The sequence below is a fragment of the Maniola jurtina genome, chromosome 6 (genome assembly GCF_905333055.1).
Source record: "Maniola jurtina chromosome 6, ilManJurt1.1, whole genome shotgun sequence".
In the NCBI taxonomy this organism is placed as follows: domain Eukaryota; kingdom Metazoa; phylum Arthropoda; class Insecta; order Lepidoptera; family Nymphalidae; genus Maniola; species Maniola jurtina.
This window is the reverse complement of record NC_060034.1, coordinates 15,522,494-15,544,159: the sequence shown is the minus strand read 5'-3', so window position 1 is coordinate 15,544,159 and position 21,666 is coordinate 15,522,494. Positions and strand designations below refer to the sequence as shown.

General features: G+C 36.6%; 2 protein-coding genes across 2 annotated transcripts in view; one reads left to right on the top strand and one right to left on the bottom strand.

The window, feature by feature from the left end:
* The window catches only part of LOC123866476 (protein O-mannosyl-transferase TMTC1-like), a 162,863-nt gene extending 150,478 nt beyond the window's left edge, over window positions 1–12,385 (bottom strand). Inside the window, exon 1 of the mRNA XM_045908066.1 lies at window positions 12,263–12,385. The gene's annotated coding sequence lies outside the window, so the exon portion shown is untranslated. The remainder of the gene's footprint in view (window positions 1–12,262) is intronic.
* LOC123866284 lies at window positions 2,474–3,857 on the top strand (the record flags this gene model as incomplete). Its single annotated transcript, XM_045907738.1, has 1 exon — window positions 2,474–3,857. A coding segment is annotated over one exon (549 nt), but the record flags the coding sequence as incomplete, so codon positions are not given.
* Window positions 12,386–21,666: the final 9,281 nt, after the last annotated feature.

Sequence of the window (21,666 nt, the reverse complement as noted above, 5' to 3'; positions counted from 1 at the left end):
ATTCACCCCTTGACCTGAAACCCCGCTTCCACCTTGACCAGAATAAAGGTCAACACATAAAAACGTTACATTATGATTGACATTTCCGTCAAAAAATGCCTTTTTTCCTAAGCTTTACAATGACTCTCGAAATACGACCTTATGTCATTCTCTTATCTCTGCTGTTATGTGGTGTATATCCTAGTATGAATTTCACGGATTTACTCGCATCTTTTTGTAATTTTTTTTAACATTCATTTCTCCTTTGACCTTTGCCCCATTTCCACCATGACTAAAATAAAGGTCAAGAGATAATGCAAGTATTAACATAATATTAGTTAAAAAAGTGCTTGGTCTTCTATTTCATGTTCCATATTTTAAATATTTTCCACAGATTAAAAAAAATGTTCGTGCTCTCCAAGCCAAGAGAGTGAAATCCCGCCAACTTCCTTATTAGTACCTACCAGAAAAACCTTAACAGAACCTCGTCATACGCAGTCGAACATGCTAACCACTAGACCAACGAGGCAGTTCTCATACATGGAATGTATGAAATCGTTTTAAATTCCCTTAAGAACCGTAGTAAATCCTCACCGAAACGAATTTAAAACATGTCGAACAGCAAAATAAAATATTCTGGGCAGTGCTACCCGTACCTCAAAGATTGTAATCGGATTGTCGCTCCTCTGTTAAATGTTTAAGCGTCTGTGAATTTATTTTACGACGATAGTTATAGGTACCTACTAGGTAAACTGTTGTCTAAAATTCATTCGTATGTACAACAACATGTTCATTTGTATGTTTACAACGTTAAAATCAAGTTGATTGGCAAATTATTATAAAATGACTGCAAAACCATGTCCGATGCGTTTTCTGACACGCACTTAGCCAGTTTTTACGTATAGGGTTCCAAACCCCTAAAATAAAAACGAACCCTTAAAGATCACTTCGTAATCTGTCGGCCTGTCTGTCAAGATCCGTCAAGGGAATCAAAACCTATAGGTTACTTCCCGTTGATCTTGAATCAGGGGTAGGTACTAATGTATTATAGCAAAAATCAAGGAAAAAATCCGAAAACCGTGAATTTGTGGTTAAGTACTTAACCACAAAAAAAAGGTTTTCCTTTTATTAGTAAAGGAACCCTAAAGGATGAAGTGTATTGACTCCTTAGTAACCTATTAATTATGCCCAAAGCGTCTACTATCTAATCGAACAATATTTCAAACTGGCTCTCTATCAAGGTATAGCTTGTATTTAGTATCCAGCTTACAGTCATAAGCTATTCAAATACCAAGGCTAGAAACATTCTACATGGATGAAGTTGCAGATATCATCTTGTTTCTTTATTTAGTATCTAAAAAGGAACAGATTTATCCGTACATTTCAAGTGTGAATGCTTTAGAGTTCGCAATTTGGGAAACATCCCCAAGAATTGCGTCGCGCTGCAGTTCCTAAGCGTGAGGATGCCTGCATAGTTGCAAAATGCAGTGCAGTTTAAATCTTATACTCCACTTGGATTAAAACTGGCGCAGTTAACAGTTTGTGCGGAGTTTCTCGAAGTATTTACTGTTGGGTGACAGTAAGACAGTAACGTAATTAGTAGTTTGATACTTTACTTCCGCTTATGTTGGTCTCATAACGTTTGTATCTCGCAGCAATGACATTATGCCAATAAACATGTTACGTTCATATTACGCGATCTCCAAACGCGATTGGCAAACTTTACACACTTGAGAAGGTTCTAAGCTATTATCTGCCACACTGGCGGATTGGCAGACTTCACTTACCTTTGAGAACAATATGGAGCACTCTCAGGCATGCCAGTTTCCTCACGATGTTTTTTCTTTACATATAAGTAAACCAGCCATCTAGAAAATATTTACTAATTTTTGTGGGAAGAATATTTTTAATTTGAATTTATAGAGCTAAGTTTAATGTTATTCTCGCTAAGCATAAGCCGGTTAACTAACCCCCGGCAGCTTATTACTCTAACCTAGATTTCACAGGTCATAAGTTTAACGTTTGCTCTGAATCTGGGAAACCATTAACCGGTTCAACAATATACCAATAGTGAATCGTTACGATCGATTTCAACTAAGGCGTTTCAATTGTGTTACTAGGGAGTTGATTTGAAACAGAACTCCCGATTTTGTAACTTGTAATTGTTAATTTTGTTGCTACTAACTCGTGTCCGTGACTTTGTCCGCATCAATTTAGGTTATTTTAAGATCCCGTGGAAAATCTTTGATTTTAAGGTGTAAGTTATTTAAAAATCCCGTGAAAACTCTTTGATTTTCCGGTACAGGTTATTTAAAAATCCCGTGGAAATTCTTTGATTTTCCGGCAGGTATTGGTTATTTCAAAAATCCCGTGGAAACTCTTTGAGTTGCCGGCATAGGGTATTTAAAGATCCTGTGGAATCTCTTTATTTTCCTGTGTAGGTTATTTCAAAATCCCGTAAAAACTCTTTGATTTTTCGGTATAGTTTATTTAAATTAACACCCAAGCACAAAATCATCTCAAAAATGAAATTGAAATCTGTGGCATCCCCGAATGTCCCAATGAGAATGCAACCCATTTAGCCTTGCTTTTAGCGAAGAAAATCGGTGTGGAAGTTTCAGACCAAGATATAGACTGGACCTCACGGGCGGGCCCGCGTGTTTTGTCGGCTGTGAACGCCACGGGAAACGCGAGAAAGTATCCTCGTCCGATCGTCGTACGTTTACTGCGGCGGTCTAAGAGGGACGAATTTCTCAAAGCATCCAAATCACGCCGAAATATCACTAGCACCGACTTGAACCTACCCGGACCGGCACAGAAAGTCTTTATAAACGAGCGGCTTACGCAGAGAAACAGACTGTTATTTCGTGAGTGCCGCATACAAACAAAACAATTGGGATACGAATTCTGCTGGTGCAATAACGGGACTATCTACGTACGAGCACGCGAAGGAAAATCTGCTAGTGCTATCCGCAATCATGAAGATCTGGAACGACTTACCAATAAACCCAAAACAACATCCAATAATACAACATTATTATAAACTTTTTTATAGGTACAATTTTCATGTAGTGTGCGGGTATCCTTATGTTTCTACATGTTATTTCAGATCACTGCGGAAGAAAAGTAATCTTTGTTATGATATATATACAAATTACTGTAAAAAGCAAAACAACTTGTCATTGTATAACAAAATAACAGTCAATAATTTAAATAATAACAATTATTATTATTGGTGTAGGTTTGTCATTGCTACTCTTGCAAGATACTCGTACCTCTTATTATTGTTTGGAAAACTGTATTTCCTGGCAAAACCTAAACTAGTGCTGGTTCTTATAACATTATATGTACTGGAAAATATTAGAATAATTAGGTTTGTCGCTAAATTCTGGTTTTTTAATTTTATGAAATTATTATTGAATGTCTTATTACTTTATGTTTTTAGTATTATATCAGTGTTACTCAAAGATACAATTAGTATAAGATTGTCAGTTACTTCGCTATTTAATATTACTAATGTTAATAATAAGTTACATACAGGGCATCCCTACACACATATCTACATATACGGCTATAATACCCAAAGACTTACATTTAAGAATAATACTTTAAATACTCAGTTAATATTACATTTTATGCAATCTAAACAAATACAAAAAAACTATGGTAAAACTAAGTTACTAAGTTTTGTTATACTATTGCTTTATATTTTGCATTTATTATTGACATACTGCTGTGATTTAGGCACCAAAACCTGTAGGAAAATTGTTATAGAATACTTAAGGCACTATTTAAACCACTTATTAAAAATTATTACAATATTTTATGATAAAACTGAATTGATAAGTTTTATTACTCTAATGATACTTTATGTTCTACTTCTAAATTATGACAAGCTACATTTTCTACTGTCATGGTGCTATAATAATAATTTAAACACTGAAAAGTACAAGATAAAATATGTAATAGGAGTGACAAATGATGTGAATATAAGTGTGATAAAATATTTAAGGCACTTATTTAAAGCTATAACACTATTTTATCATAAAATTAAGTTAATTAATTTCACTATACTACTACTACCATATGTTCTAAATTATGATAAACTAATAAAAAAATCTGTAACTCTTCATTTTTTGCACACAGATAAACTACTAAGACTCAGCATAGGACTGTATATTTTATACCCCACCAACATGATAATGTCTGGTATATTAGTTATAATGTTATGCAAGGTTTTTGTAAGTTGTAAGCTGGCCATACCAGTTGTAAGAGAGTTAATACAATTTATAATGAGTATGTTGATTTTGAATCACATAAGCTCAAAAATTGAACTCAATGGCATAAATTGTAATAATAATTATAAAAGTTCGAGTAGGATGCATCCACACAGATATGCCAAACAGATCTATACTTTCCTATCTAAACTATTATGTTGTTATCTTAACTACATTAAATACTACAAATCATTGGAATCATACTCAACAAAAAACATTTTTATAGGTACAATTAAAACTAAACAACATAAACTTTTAGTATATTTTTATCACTTTTTAAATTCAATCATAACATACAGAACAGTTTAACATCTGATATTGATCAGCATACCTCAGTGCCGTGTACGGCAGTGGCTGATCCTGACACATTTTATAATACTTATATGTTAAGCAATAATACTACCTCACAGTACTTAAATATATTAACCATGAATATTAGGAGTATAAACAAGAACCTTGATGATTTCCTTGTCTTCATAACACGATTACAAATAAAACCTGACATACTCGTTTTAACTGAATGTTGGACACAGCATATAGTGAATCCTCCACAAGTTGATGGTTATTCGAGCTCTCACACAAAAAATAATCATAATCAAAATGATGGAGTTATTGTATACATTAGAACACATATACATGCCTCGACTTTTGAAGCTTCAATTTCAGAGGCCAACTGTCTTATAATTACTTTCAAGGATATTCATATTATAGCTTTATACCGTCCAGCAGGCTTTCGTAACCCGCAACTGTTTTTGGAATCACTTGGTACGTTTTTGGAAAGCAAAAAATATAGGCGAATCATCTTAACTGGAGACTTAAACCTTGACCTTTTACCTGATAGTCACTGTTCTTATAGCCAAGAGTATCAAAATATTCTCGCTTTAAATGCTCTCATACCAGCTGTCAATTGTCCTACGAGAGAATTACGTTGTCTTGATCACTTTGCTATCAAAAACATAAACGATTCAAGAACTTTTGTCTTTGAACCTACAATAACAGACCATGCCCCTATTTTATTAAATTTAAAACTACGTAACAAAGTAATACACTCATCAACACAAAATGTAACTAGGCATATTCACAACTACAAAGCTATGGAGGAAAGCTTAACACAGTTAGACTGGGTAAACTATTTCAGCTCAAGTGACACTAATTTTGCAGCAAATTTCCTAGTTGACAATATTAAGGACATAATCATTAGTAATACACATGTCTCAACTGTTCCTAAAAAACTAAAACCTATTAAACCATGGATTAATTATAGCATTGTTAAATGTATGAAAAAAAGGGATAGCCTTCATAGAATATTTAAAAAATCTCCAACAGAACTAAATAAAATTACATATACGCAGTATAGAAATGCTTGTAACTCTTTACTGAAGTCACTTAAACGAAACTACTTACAAGGAAAGTTAAAACAAAATGCAGGTAATTCTAAAGGCACTTGGGACACAGTAAAAGAAATTTGTAACCTACCTACATCAAATGCGCCTGCTACAGCCTTGATAAATATCATGAACACCCCTAAGGAGTCATTAGCTCAGGTTAATAAATACTTTACTAGTATAGGGCATAACCTTGCAACTTCAATTATTAATAAATTGGGAGCGCAGTGCAAAAATAATAATCCCAATATGGCATCCGATGCACCCCTTAATTCACTAATGTTCTATCCCACTGATATATGCGAAATTCATAAAATTATCTTAAAGCTAAAATCTAGCAGTGCTCCAGGCCATGATCAAATAGCTACGTACTTTATTAAAAGATTTAAAAATCTACTCTTAGAACCCATAGTTCATCTGGTGAATTTAAGTTTATCTACTGGTGTTTTTCCTGATAGTTTCAAAAAAGCAGTCGTAATTCCAGTATATAAAAGTGGAGACAAAGAGTCAATTTCTAACTACAGACCTATATCGCTATTAAGTGTATTAAGTAAGATAGTGGAAAAAGTGGTGAACGCTAGACTAATAAAGTACCTTGAACAGAAAAATCTCCTTGGATCCAACCAATTCGGTTTTAGAGCCAATAGATCTACCTTGGACGCGGTACTAGAAGTGACTAATCATATTACAAAGTGCCTTGATAAGGGAAGGAAATGTATTGGTATTTTCCTTGACTTGCAAAAGGCCTTCGATACTGTGTCAATCCCTATCTTGCTTGACAGACTTTCCGACATGGGTGTTAGGGGTATTACATTAGACTGGTTCAAGAGCTACCTTAGGGATAGACAACAATGCGTTAAAATTGGTAATGTTACCAGTGGATTTACTAACATTAGATATGGTGTCCCCCAGGGGAGTGTTCTGGGCCCCACCTTATTTCTTAGTTATATAAATCCACTTTGTAATCTGTCCCCAAAATCTGGACGCATATTTTGTTTTGCCGATGATACTGTGGTTTTATTTGAAGGCAGTGATTGGAAGGAAGTGAAGTTGCTTGCTGAAGAAGGTCTTAAGCAAATCACGACATGGTTAGAGGACAACCTACTTACAATCAACACCGTGAAAACAAAGTATGTGTGTTTCAGTACATCAATTCGGAATAACCCAGACAAAGACTTTAAACTTCCTATTCACACTTATCCTTGTAATCGGAAAAGTGGGCTAGACGCTTGTTGTAGCTGTGACATTTTAACCAAAGAGACAACTGTTAAATATCTTGGAATTACATTAGATGAACATCTTAGCTGGTCAACTCATATCCATAACACTTCTAATAAAATCAAGAAACTCATCCCATTATTTAGGAATCTAAGAGATATTGCCCCTATCGAAACAACTATGATGGTCTACAAGTCACTATGTCTTTCGATTATGACCTATTGCATATGTGCATGGGGTGGGGCTGGCAAAACTTTTATGTTGCGGCTAGAACGCGCTCACAGAACTTTACTTAAAACTATTTTTAAAAAACCATTTAGATATCCCACTGATGATTTATATAAAGAATGCAATGTACTTAATGTCCGACAACAATACTTATGTTCAATAATTTTGCGCTTCCACTCTAAAATTGATCCTTGCACTATAAACAATAGCAAAAGAGTAATCAAACTCCCTACACATTTTACAAATACATGCTTTGCTGGAACACAATTCGAATTTCGCTCATCATATGCATATAATATATTTAACAGGGTTAGCAAAGGTATCAACATAAGCAGAATAAATAAATTCGATCTAACCAGAGCAGTTAAAAGCTGGCTGGTAGCTAAGGGCTATGACGAAACAGAAAATATTTTAATAGTCAAGAAATAGCGCGCGAGCATACACACCGCACACACACACACACACACACACGCCCACACAAACAAACACAAGTACTTGTAGTAAACTTTGTACTCCTACCTTCTGCAATACAGGTATTTCCTAGTGCAGAAGGTAGGAATCTCAATCTTGATATGTAACCCATGTATAAGTATCAAATAAAATTATTATTATTATTATTATTATTATTATGCATGTATCTATAACGGATCTTTTAAGATGTACTGGGTAAGCTCCTTTCATTCTTTCCTTTTGTGCCCAGTAAAACAAGCATACTCGGGCTACTTTGAGAACCCATTAGCAGCTAACAGCAAGGCCTGGACTCCAATTTTTATATGTGGAAGCTGTATTTCCTCGTTGCGTTTATGAGCAAATAAGAATAGTTAACTACTTTTACTAAAAAAAAAATTATAATTTGGCGCAAACCATCTAAACACCATGATGATTATTATTTCTGCGTTGTGAATATTACCAGAAGAAACAGCAAAAAAAATTGTTCCAAGCGGCTCTATTGTAACTTGCAGTCTGCAATTTGAACGATTCTGACTTCTGGTGATAAATCTGTACCTCAGCCCCAACCCAGTACCTCTAATCTACCATTCTACTCTTAACACATTCAGTAGCTGATGTTGCACTTCCAGCGACTTGGATGCAACAAGGGCGTTAAGTTTCTAATAAAATGCCGTGGAAACTCATTGACTTTCCGGGAATAAAAATTGCCTATGCCCATCTCTAGCATACAAGCTACGGTATCTGTGTGCCAAATATCCTCGCTCGCTCGTGAGTGCTCGCGACGTCACCCACGGATTTAAGTATTGTAAGTATCTCATGGTTAGGTACAGTAATTTTCCGGGACAAAAGTAGACTATATCCTTCCCTGGGGTGCTATCTGTGTAGGTACTTATCAAATGCCAAAACCGTTAATCAAATGGGCCGTGAAAAGTTAACAGACAGACAGACACTTTTTTGCATACAGACCAACAAACAGACAGACACACTTTCGCATTAAGGATTACGTACACTTGAAATTAAAGCTACGAGGGTTCCAAACGTGTCTTCAAAACTAATTAAGTTAACTCTTAAAGCTGGTAGAGCATTCCCAAGCTATATTTTTAATAATAAATTAATGTAGAACAAAATTGTTTTGAGATAGGTACATTTTATGCTTAAATTCCAAAAAAACATCAGTGCTTTTGAATTGATTTTCAAAGTGTTTTTTATTCTATCAAAAAATTTTGGTTACTAAAAGGCATATATTTCTGTTGAATAGTATCGGTTTCCATTTTTCCGATTAGGCTGTATGCACATTGCCGCAACAGCTGCACAAAGTCCGAACTGCTCGTAAGCATTTAAAGTAGCAGCTTTCGTTTAACATAGTGGCACAAGATAGTATTCTTATGAGATTCTCAACAAGACCGCGAAGAGACCGCGCGGCGATTGACGCGACAATACTAATTAATACAAGTCCTATGAAAATATATGTCAACGCTTTCAAGGCCTTGTATCAGCAGCACACAATTGAGGATGCGAATGACCCGAAAACGGCGCCATATAATATTTTCATAGTATTTTCATAGTATCGCATCAAGCGCAGCGCGTCCATTGCGCCCCACAGAAGTATTCTTTAAGGTTGTAAATAATTCTAGATGATATTCGTGACGTCGCGTAGTCCGCGTGGAATTAGGTTTGAAAAATTGCGGTTACATTTTTTGATTTTTCGAGATAAAAATTAGCCTATGTCCTTCCCCAGGAGGCGAGCTATATCTACCAAATTTCATCAAATCGGTTAAATCACACTTATATTATAAAGGAGAAAGTTTGTATGTGTGTGTGTGTGTATGTTTGTTACTCGTTCACGCAAAAACTTCTGGACGGATTGGGCTGAAATTTAGAATGGAGATAGATTATACCCTGGATTAGCACATAGGCTACTTTTTATCCCGAAAAATAAAAGAGTTCCCACGGGAATTTCAAAAAACCTACATCCACGCGAACGAAGTCGCGGGTATCAGCTAGTGAATAATAATAAATGAATGGGTCGTGAAAAGAGACAGACAGACACATTTTTGCATTCATAATATTAGTATGGATATGGAATACGAAGCTTCCATTGCTTATGAATCGGTGGACTTGTCAGTTTTTAGTCGCCTACGTGCGACTCATTCGCCTCTTTCGTTTCTTCCGCCTTGCGGCTCTTGCAGTAATGTGCAATCAGCCTAAACATTGAAACATAAGTATTTGGCAAATCCCGAGCTGAACAAAATCGAAAAGGATTCCGAAATGTATTTTGTTTTATGTCGGCGAAATCAAATATTTACTCTGATTGGCTGCCTTTTCATAGTTTCCGCGATCCTTTCAGTTTTTTTTTTTGGATTCATTCGTGACCCAATTTGATTTATTGTGAAGCTTGTGAGCTGCGCAAATCATAACTGGAAATGGGACAGTCAAATTGATGCTACGACAAATAGATGTAATTTGCTGAGTTTTGATACACTGATGTTTTTTAACTAAGTGGGTATATTTTGCAGTGTTAAAAAAAATCTATAATGAGATTGATTTCTATAGAAACCAAAGGAGTATGGGTTTAATAAAAACTGCCATAGCCCTTCCAGGTTAGCCCGCTTCCATCCTAGACTGCATCATCACTTACCACCAGGTGAGATTGCAGTCAAGGGCTAACTTGTATCTGAATAAAATAATTATAATAAATATAAATAAAAAGATTGCAGCCAAGCGCTATTCCATAAATTAAAAAAAAATCACTTACAGACTAAATTGTATTGTACCTATTATGAAATTTATGTCTTGTACTTATGTGTTTTCGCTAGGAATAAAGCAAAATTCTCTTTTTAACCCCCGACCCAAAAAGGGGGGTGTTATAAGTTTGACGTGTATCTGTCTGTGGCATCGTAGCTCCTAAACGAATGAACCGATTTTTTTTTGAAAGGTGGCTTGATTGAGAGTGTTCTTAGATATAATCCAAAAAAATCGGTTCAGCCGTTTGTAAGTTATTAGAGGTTTTGTGTAGGGGGTTTTTAAATTTTTCAATTGAAAATATATCTGTAGTCTGTACTATTCTAAATGTCAACCAACTTTATTGTTAGGTATAGGTTACAATAGATTCTATGTGCTGTATAGATATGCCTAGTTGTTAGGAAGTGACTTAAATTTGCATGGGAGCTTGTTAATTAAATCACAATAATCTCTGTATGTTAATATGAAATACGCCTGTAACGCAAATTTAATTATCTACATGGAAATTCTATTATAGATTGGCTCACTAATTAGTGCGAGGCATCGGTTCCGCCGAATATCTGGTACAAGCTGACACGCCTGACTTGGCAGGAGTACTTATAGCATATTTATCTAAATATATAAAACTGACTAACTGACTGATCTATGCACGCCCAGCTTACATGTTTAAAATCATGAACCTATAGAAACCACTATTAATATAGGTGCAGTGGGATTGGTGACTAAATTGACCCTGGAGCCTCCTACTTCAAAGGTCGTACACCACTGCACTAGTGTGATCATTATAATAATAGTGCTTAAATACATTAAGAGCCGAGATAGTCTTGTGGTTAAGAGCCCGGAATGGCCCGCCCTATCCAAGAGGTCGGGACTCAGGGGTTCGATTCCGAGCACCCACCTCGATTTTTAGAATGAATGGAAACATCGTGAGGAAACCTGCATGCCTGAGAATTTTCCGTAGTGTTCTCAAAGGTGTGCAAAATCTGGTAATCTGCACTTGGCCAGCGTGGCAGACTAGGCCTAGGCTCTTTTTGAGAAAAGATCTGTGCTCAGTAGTAGGCCGGCAAGAGGTTGATCACGAAGCACATTATAAAATTCAAAAATACACCTAATACTCCATAAACACGAGTCCGTATTTCATAAAACCCGAGCTTATAATTTTCCGAATTGGCGAATAAATTATAAACTTCGACGTTCATGATTAATTAACGAGAATACTGTCTAAGCTTTATTAATATCCCCTCCTCGGCCAAATATTCCCCAACATTTTACCCGGGCCAGTTAATAAATTCAACTTAAATTTTGGCAGGTTACCAAAATGTACATTTACATACATTTTACACGGATGAAAAAGGCGAAACACAGTCCATGCCAATTCCAATGTAGGTACACTCCTAAATAAAACTTACATGAACAATGAGAAGATGATTATCATCATGATCAACCATCGCCGGCCACAGTACTGAGCACAGGTACTTATCTCCAAGAATAAGCAGAGCACGCTGGCAAAGTTCGCATTTGCAGACTTCACACAACTTTGAGAACATTTTAGAGAACTCTCAGGCATGTAGATGAGAAAATCCCACGATGTTTTCCTTCACTTTTAAAGCAAGTGATATTTAATTCCTTAAAACCACTAACACGAATAACTCCGAAAAGTTAGAGATGCGTGCCCGTAATCGAACCCCCAACCACTAAGCAAGATGATGAAACTACAATTCAATTAAAAATCATAATGGTTCAAGTCTGGATCGACTTAAAAATAAAAGAAGTAAGTAGGTTCCTACAATAAACATAAGCTTTCATTTAATTTCAACCAATCTTCATTATTAAATCAACGTTCGTTAAAAAGATTACCAGTAAACTCACTTAAATTTGCCTATGAAAACATTAAGACTCATAACTCCGTAGCTATGTAGAAAATTCCAACCAAAAACAGACCTAAAAGTCGTCATAAGTAATAGAAAACCTGTTGAAACTCACCGTTTTATCACTCAACAGCGGTTGGAACTGCGTCTACATTTCTACATTCAATGGTCCACACTCACATCCATTATCACGATCTCTCGACGAGTATCCGAGGAACAAAAACGCCCACCCCCGGAGGCGGCTGAAACCGTACTGCAGAAGTAAGGGTCCTGTCCCACATCCCGCATCAGTAGGCTGCTGGTGCGCATGCGTGGAGAATTAAGACCCAAATGGGATACAGTCAGCTGACGGAAGCACTTAGGGTCAGTGTGTCAGTGAAGAGCGTAATTTGAATTAAGGCGAGGTGCTGATAACGGTGAAGCTAGATAAGCGAAGAGCTTTGCGTCAATAAAAACTAAAAACTCTCTTGAGTCGAAATATATGTATGTAAAAGGAAAAACTAACTGACTGATCTGTCAACGCACTGCTCAAACCACTGAACGGATCGGGCTGTTTGGCATGTAGACAGCTATTATGACGTAAACATCCACTAAGAAAGGATTTTTGAAAATTAAATCTCAAAATTTATTACAAAACGTTTAAGTGCGGAAACCAGCCCAGAGAAAAGGAGAAGAGGTCTAGTGGTTAAGAGTCCACCGCCTATTTGGGAGGTTGGAGTTTGATCCCAGGCACGCACCTCTAACCCTTATAATTATTTATTATCACTTGTTTAAACGTGAAGGAAAACATAATGAGGAAACCTGCATGCCTAAGAATCTGCATAATGTTCTCAAAAGAGATCCATGCTCAACAGTAAGTTGGTAATGATGATGAAGATATTTTAAGAACTGCTGCCTCCATGCATCGCCATCATCGTGCGTTGTATCCGACCAGGTCTTTATACCCTTTTTGAATGTCACAGTACAATTATTAGAACAGGATTTGGCCATCAGCGGCGAGCGGCGAGGAAATTTTCGCGATTTCGTCCGCGTGGATTTAGGTTTAAAATATCCCGTGGAAAATCTTTGATTTTCTGGGATAAAAAATAGCCTATGTTACTCTTCAGATCTTCAACTATATCCATGCTGATCACGCCGATCTATTGTTCTGCTGTGAAGTGATTGAAGGACAACCCAACGATCAACAAACATACGAACCAACATAGAAACACACTTTCGCATTTATGATATGAGTTGTGATTCTTAGGAACTGCTGCCTCCATGCATCTCTGTCGCCGCAAGCCGTGTTTGACCCAGTGTTTTGCGACTCGTCACTATAATCCGTCCGTTTTATAGAGGTAATAATTTTTTAGCAATCTCAACGAATGTAGGGATGTTTTAATTTCGAAGGATTTTTATTAATTACAAATCGGCTGAATTCCGCTCGGTTTTTCAGAAAAATATATTATAATAAAAAATTGATACCTAGTACCTAGGTACTTACCTATTAGTTGTAAAAAGGTAAGTAATATAAAGAAAGGTTGGTTGGTCGGAGTTAAATTATTGTTATTTTGTAAGCAAGTAGGTACTATATTTTGTGGTTATGTTAATGTTGTAGATAATAATTAAAAAAAAATATGGCTCGTGCCGTATTGATGGGGCATGCTGAAGAGCAGCGCCAACAAAAGGCGCTACGGGTCCACAGGCGCAGGCTGCGCGATATGTATAACCCAATGGAGCTGCCAGAAACAGAGTTCATTGCGAACTTTCGTTTGAGCAAGGCTGGCTACCAGCAGGTGTTAGAGGAACTCGGGCCTCACCTCCAAGCCGCTCGACGAAGGACAGCTGTTCGCATTGAACTAAAGATAAGTCTCATGTAGGTACTAAAGTACCTATTTTCTATCTTTGTACCTATTCTACTCCCTTTACAACCTCTCGCACTGCCAAGGGTCACTGGTAGAGATCTCTTATAGAGTGCTTCCCTGTCCACTTTTACTTTCTTTGTCTCTTAATTGTTACAACTTTCTGGTACAAAATAAAATAACAAATAAAAATAAAATTCTGATATTTATATTGAGGAAGAAAATATTGAGATTAATTTAACACAAAAATTGGATTTTATATTTATTGCAGATCCTAGCAGCTCTGCATTTTTATGCCACGGGTACATATCAGCGCCCAATGGGGACATCTATCTTCAATACGATGTCCCAACCATGTTTTAGCCGATGTCTACGTGAGGTAACCAATGCACTCAATGCTCGGGAAGTACTCACTAAGTACATAAAGTTTCAAGGAGTCGACTTGATATATTTATAATTTGGAAATCATTCACGATAGTTGAAACGCTGAAAATATCCATTATATTATTAACATAGCTAGAAGCTTTTTTCAGGTATAGAGACGTCGATTATTTCAGGGATGAAGAGCAGAGTAACCAACAAAGTTCAACAAGTGGTGAAGCTGAAGTGGTAATGCTTTAATTCTCAGTGTCTCTACGTGATCAAATCAGAAACAAGGAGATCTGTTGAAGAAGCAGAGTAGAAAAATGGAAGATGAAACAAATTCTGCCATAGAAGACAGTAGAAATTAATAATTCTTAACTGTAAATGATGTCTACTATTTAAATTCATTATATGGTACATAATATACCGAAAGGAGATTGGCTAAGTTGAAACCAGCTATTTTAAAAACCATACAGATTCACAAATCATTTAACTTTTATAAATTTTTTCAAAGTATTTTTCTGAGTAAACACCATATTTTTAGAAGTTGGAAATCTATAGAACAACATAAACAAACTTGATAAGATATGTAGGTAGGTACTTCTTTTACATTAAAATAGTAATTAAATAAACCAAATAAACTCTAACTTAACAATAAAAGGAACTTTGTTTTCATTACAAATATTCCTGTAATAATACCTAGTAATAATCACAATCATTATAGGATATGTAGGTACTTCTTTTACATTAAAATATTCTTTTACATTAAAACTGATGTAATGTCAATGTCAAATGTCCATAGATAATAATTAAAAACTAGTCGAAGTCGTACAATTTAAAAAGTCTTACATTTCTACTACGCTACCTGTCAGGCAGAGATATTTAATTTGGCCATATAAAGTCGATAAAATACGCTACTATGTTAATGTTGGCCAACTGCCAAGTGTTAGATACTCGTAATTAGTTAGCCACGCATTCGATACGGAATAGAAAAACACGTGACCTAAATTTCATGGATTTCTAACTGGACTCAATGTCTAACGAAAACTTTCAAAGATACAGAATAGCCTTGGGACGACTAGTTGTTAAAACGATCGTAGCCACCTAATAAAGTTTCTAACTACAAACTGTCATTTTTGCTTAGTGAATAGAGTTTTAAAAACTATCGATACGAAAACATACGTGAAAAAGCATTTCCGGTTTCTATTCCATCCCATTAATGGCTATGATCGAGAGTCATTGTCTATGACGTCATCTTGGTTAAAAACTGACGTTAGCGAATAGAAAATTTGAGTTTGACATTTAATTATTAGAAATTTTCACGAAATTAGTGTGCCACTGAGATACAGCATAACCCTGCAGGACTTTATACCGTTTTTGTATGTCACAGTGCATATTGGGACAGGATTTGGCCGTCAGTGGCGAGCTGCGAGGAAATTACAGCGCGCGGTGCATTTGGCACGGAGCGGCGTTAGAGCATGTCTGCCGCGGGTTCCGCGCCAAATGTGTCCATAACATTCCCACTTCCGACTTATTTGGAGACACATTTTGAAAACAAAATTTTTCAAAACTACTAGGTTCTATGGAATTCGGTTGTGCGTTCATAGCGCTCATCACCGACATTTTATAAAATACTAGCTGATACCCGCGACTTCGTTCGCATGGATGTAGGTTTCTTAAAATTCCCGTGGAAACTCTTTGATTTTGCGGAATAAAAAGTAGCCTATGTGCTAATCCAGGGTATAATCTATCTCCATTCTAAATTTCAGCCCAATCCGTCCAGTAGTTTTTGCGTGAAGGAGTAACAAACATACACACACACACACACACACACACACACATACAAACTTTCTCCTTTATAATATTAGTGTGATGTGAAAACCGGTCAAGTACGAGTCGAGAGCTCGCAGACTAAGGGTTCCGTACCATTGTACAAGATAATATATCTACTTTTTATTTATTTTTAATTTACATTGCGCTTTTTAAAAAAATTATAATTTTTTGTTACAGCGGCAATAGAAAGATGTACCTGTGCAATAATATAAGAGTGTGCCTTTTCTAAGTACGAAATGTAAATTAAGTAGTTAATCTAGCTGGCTCTAGTGTCTTACATAGTTTAAGACTAACGTGCTTACCTGGTAATTGGTAGCAAGATTAGATTGACTCCTAATAAACTGACTCAACCAAGATTTGAACCCGGGAACACAAACACAACTGTCACGGTTGAAGAATGACAAACCTTTTAGGACTTATTAGCATAAATTTCCCAACCCAAATGGTGATGACATGAACGTTTATTAGGAACACCCATTAGGCGAAATAACAGTTGTCGTGCCTCGCAAATAAAATAATTTAGATGGACAGACGCACGCAACCCTAATCTGACAGGTTACTAAAATAGTAATGGCGGGCGAAAAATAAGATAACACCATACCTATACTCACCATATCTATCCACGGAAAGAAGTTAGTAGGGTTAATAGGGCTCTCTCTGTTGCGTTAATCCTATACAAATGAAAGCGACAAAGTTTCAGTGGGCGTTAACCACTTTGATTCATCAACCAATCACAAACGAAATTATGTTTTAAATAAATAGCTAAATAAATAAAAGTTTATTTAGCTCAACAAAATATAACACAATCACACTAATATTATAAAGGCGAAAGTTTGTATGTGTGTGTGTGTGTGTGTATGTTTGTTACTCCTTCACGCAAAAACCACTGGACGGATTTGGTTGAAATTCAGAATGTAGATCACACTAATATTATAAAGGCGAAAGTTTGTATGTGTGTGTGTGTGTGTGTGTGTGTGTGCGTGTGTGTGTGTGTGTGTATGTTTGTTACTCTTTCACGCAATAACTACTGAATAGATTTGGCTGAAATTTGGAATGGAGATAGATAATATCCTGGATTAGCACATAGGCTACTTTTTATCCCGGAAAATCAAATAGTTCCTACAGGATTTCAAAAACCGAAATCCACGCGGGCGAAGTCGCGGGCATCTTCTAGTAGATAATATCCTGGATTAGCACATAGGCTACTTTTTATCCCGGAAAATCAAAGAGTTCCCACGGGATTTCAAAAAATCTAAATTCACGCGGGCGAAGTCGCGGGCATCAGCTAGTAAAGAATAAAAATAAAAAAAAATACAATCGAAGGCCTACAAAATTATAATTAACTTAAAACTAGAAAATAATAAGAACAATATTTTGTGGTTTAAGTTGTGCGTTGATAGATCAGTTAGTCAGTCAGCATTTCCCTTTATACATTATTTACATATTCAAGTATATTGTTAAATAAAAAGAAAGCTAAGAATGCGGAGGTATCCGCTTTTGTCTGAGCGCCTCGAGGGCACATCAAGATATATTTCATTTTCATACCACTTCAGGGACACAATTTAGATAGAATTTTGAAAAAGGTCACGAAGTAAGTAACTCCCATGTGAGATAATAAACGAACGAGGACAAATCATTATTATTCATGTTATAAAATTATAAGTCCATTTGTACTATTTTTATTTTATTATAAATAAACTAGCTGATGTCCGCGACTTCGTCCGCGTGGATGTAGGTTTTTTAAAATTCCCGTGGGAACTCTTTGATTTTTCTGGATAAAAAGTAGCCTATGTGCTAATCCAGGATAATCTACTCTACTCCTCAGCCAAATTCATCCAGTAATTTTTGCGTGAAGGAGTAACAAACATACACAAACACATACATACATACACACATACACACAAACTTTCGCCTGTATAATATTATTATATTAAGTATATTATATGTGAATATGTGATATGTGATGTGATGTGAAGTGTGATGTGATACGAAATGGTGTCAGTTTGTTACGTTTTGCACATCCGTTTAACCAATTTTGTCAATGTACAGAGAATAGAGTTAGCTTGTATCCCGTAGTCAGATATAGGCTACGTTTTATCCCCGAAAATAAAAGAGTTTCCGCGGGATTTTTAAAAAAGCTAACGGATGAATTCTCGCGCAACATCTGGTCTAAAATATTTTAGGTTGTTTACAGTTTTTAACAGACTCTATGTCACATAGTGAATTTTTTTCAACAGGCTTGCTCTGCCAGAAACGCGTATCATCGTCACTAAATCAACCACTTTAACTGCTTCGGAATGCCTTCCAAGAAGAACCAGCAAGAACCAATGATAGATTTACCTTAACGCAAAGGGTGAGATCTAAGTACAAAGTGCACTCTGACTTTGCTAAGACATAAAGAGTCAACAAGAAAAAGTTGAAAACTAAAACCCGATTGCGATCGTCTTAATAAACGCTGAAATATTATAGTAAAATTATTTTTCTGTCGCTTGGTATAATTTAATGTTGTACTACATTTATATTTATGAACTCAGAATTGTCTCCTCTTTCATTTGACACCCCACTCGATACAATAGCAAGAAAATTTTTTGGAGACCCCCATTATTTTCATGTAACATCCGTTAGGTAAATTTTTTTCGTATAAAATGAAGCCTATGTCACCCGGACCTTTACGACGAATCGATTGACACCTCACTCATCGAAATCAGCCCAGTAGTTTAGGCGCTACGGTGGAACACACATAATCTGGATACAAACGTACACACACACATACTCGTACATATATACATAGACTGCTAAAATCATAAACCCTTCCTTTTGGCTTTGCCGCAGTCGGGTAAAAAGAGATAGAGGTATAGGTCCTGTATCTCTCACATAAATCTGTCTCTTTTTCACTCAATGTTAAGTCTGAGCAAAGTCAAAATGCGGTCTATAGATCTGAGCTTCAATCACGTTTGCATTTGCATTACCTTGAAAAGCTTGAAATGAAAGTGCTTACGTAAAAAGTCCGAGGTTTTACGTAAGCACTTTCATTTCTTGAATAAAATTAGTACAGATAGCTATCAATAAAGTCAATTCGATCTTCCCTCGGCTGAAAATGAACGGCCGGTAGAAAAAACTGGAATTTTCAATGGAGGAGACCGAATGGAATTGGAACGCGGATGAAATGGAAAATTTTTGCGCTCGTCCATTGTACCGCCCGCGCTGGCTCTTTCACTGATGTTCTTGCTCGTTTTGCTTTTAACGTTATTCTGAAATTCGTTGCTTTGCTACGCTACTCGATTATATATCTCGATTAAAGAATCAATTGCAATTGATTGCGGTGGTAGTCTAGTGGTTAAAACGTCGGCGCTTTATTCGGGAGGTCGAGGGTTCGATTTCAGGCAGCACTTCTTTTCAGAGTTGTGTGCGTTTTAGGCAAGAAACTGGGGGAAAAAACAGTGAGGAAATCTGTGTGCTTGAGAGTTCTCCATTATATTCTCGAAGGTGTGTGAAGTCTGCCCATCCGCACTGAGCCAACGCAACGTGGCCTGGCCTGGCGGTACGATGCCGTGTTGAAACCAAAGTGCTATGGATTAATAACTGCCATACCACTCCGCTTCCATCTTAGACTGCATAATATCACTTACCAGCAGGTGAGATTGCAGTTAAGGGCTAATTTATATCTCAATAAAAAAAAAGCTTATGATAACCACTGGCCAAAGCTTAATAAGTAGCTCTTGCTTTCATCACCATTACATTTAAAGAGCTCATAAACAGAGTGTCAACGTCGCAGGCCGTTAATAGTTGTACTCTAACGTCTCATTAAGCATTGCGAGAAACGTTGCAACCTCCTGGGGGAGGTAATTGGACGTTTAACCCTTGACGATAGTTCTGAGTGCGTCTGGAAAGATCTAGTGTTTTCCTGTTCTCTGCGAGGTAATGCTTGCGTCGAGTTGTCTAAGTAGTTTGACGAGTGCAAACGGCGCAATTTTTATGAAGTCAGATTTGATATTATACCTACCTGTGTAGGTACTTATAACTTATAAATGCATAAGTGTATACTCAAGTAGGTACTCAAGTAGGTTAAAGAAGAAGATACACAGGTACACACACACACATAGGTACAGGTAGGTACAAGTTCAAAGAAGAAGAACACATACAAAAAAGACTGCTTACAAGCGGGGTCAGAAATTGCGTTCTGCACCCTATTGAATTAAATTAATCCCTGCTCAAACTATGCAAGTATTTTGATTGGCAAGCGTGAAGCGAGCGATTTTGTGTGAGTTTTTCTTTGATAGCTCTTATCGCTGCGTCAAACTAGTTTTCACCAGCAGTGTGTATAGTCATCGATCAACTATTTAATTAATCACACATCGATTTTACGTTTCTTGAGCGAGAAAATAGTTGATAGCTAATCGTATCTTCGTCGGCACAGTGGTACAAGTGACCAATGGGGTTTACGGTCAATTTAGAATACATAAGCAATCCAATCCATCAACCTATGTGCGCTGAAGAGCACGCTGCCACACATGGTATTCCACCTTCCTCATCCACCGCTTCCCGCCCCCTTCTTCAGGTCATCGGTCCACCGCGCTGGAAATCATCCTACACTGCACTTACAGGCACGCAGTCTTTACGTCTGCCCCATCGGCTGTCGGTTCTGCGACAGACATGACCCATTACCACTTCAGCTTGCTAATGCTTTGACCGCTGTCGCTTTTGTTCCTCTGCGAATTCTTTTATTCCGGATTTTACGTTACCGCTAACCGTTTGGTTAAAATTGCTAGCATATTTTGAAGTAATTTTAAGTTTTCGGACAGAAAAAGTACAAAGAGCAACGTAATTATATCTAGAGTCCGTGAAAGAAAAACACGAGGCTCGCAATTAGCAGCGCATAATTGCGTAACGTTGGATTTCAGTCGCCCCTGTAGGCCTAGCATAGTCAGCGTGACAACACTTATTCGAAGTGGGACTCGGACGTTATGATCCTCAGCCGAATAAGCTAATATAGGTATATAATAATATAAGTCATTTCGAAATTCTTTGCGACTTGGTATTATCCCACACTAGCTTCTCCTTTCAGCAAAGATTGCCTGGAAGAGATTGCTCTAAGCAATAAGGCTGCCTTTGGACTTAATTGTTTTTTCTGTTTTTCTTCTTTCTGTGTTGTGTTCCTTTTCATGTGTTTGTTGTGTGCAATAGTCTTTATATCTATCTATCTATCTATCTAGACACTAGAGTTTAGACCAACGAAACAGTTATGTAAAAGTACATGTTTATGCCAGCGATTTTGTCCGCGTGGCCTACATAAATTTCAAACCCCTATTTTACCCTCTTAGCAGTTTAATTCCAAAAAATATTTCTTAGTTTTTGAAAATATTACAATAAAACTTAAAGCTAGCCTTATCTTATTACTTACTTTACAAATCATGTCCGCGTGGAATTTTACCAGTGGTAAAGATGACAGACAGACAGATAGCCAGACAACAAAGTGATCCTA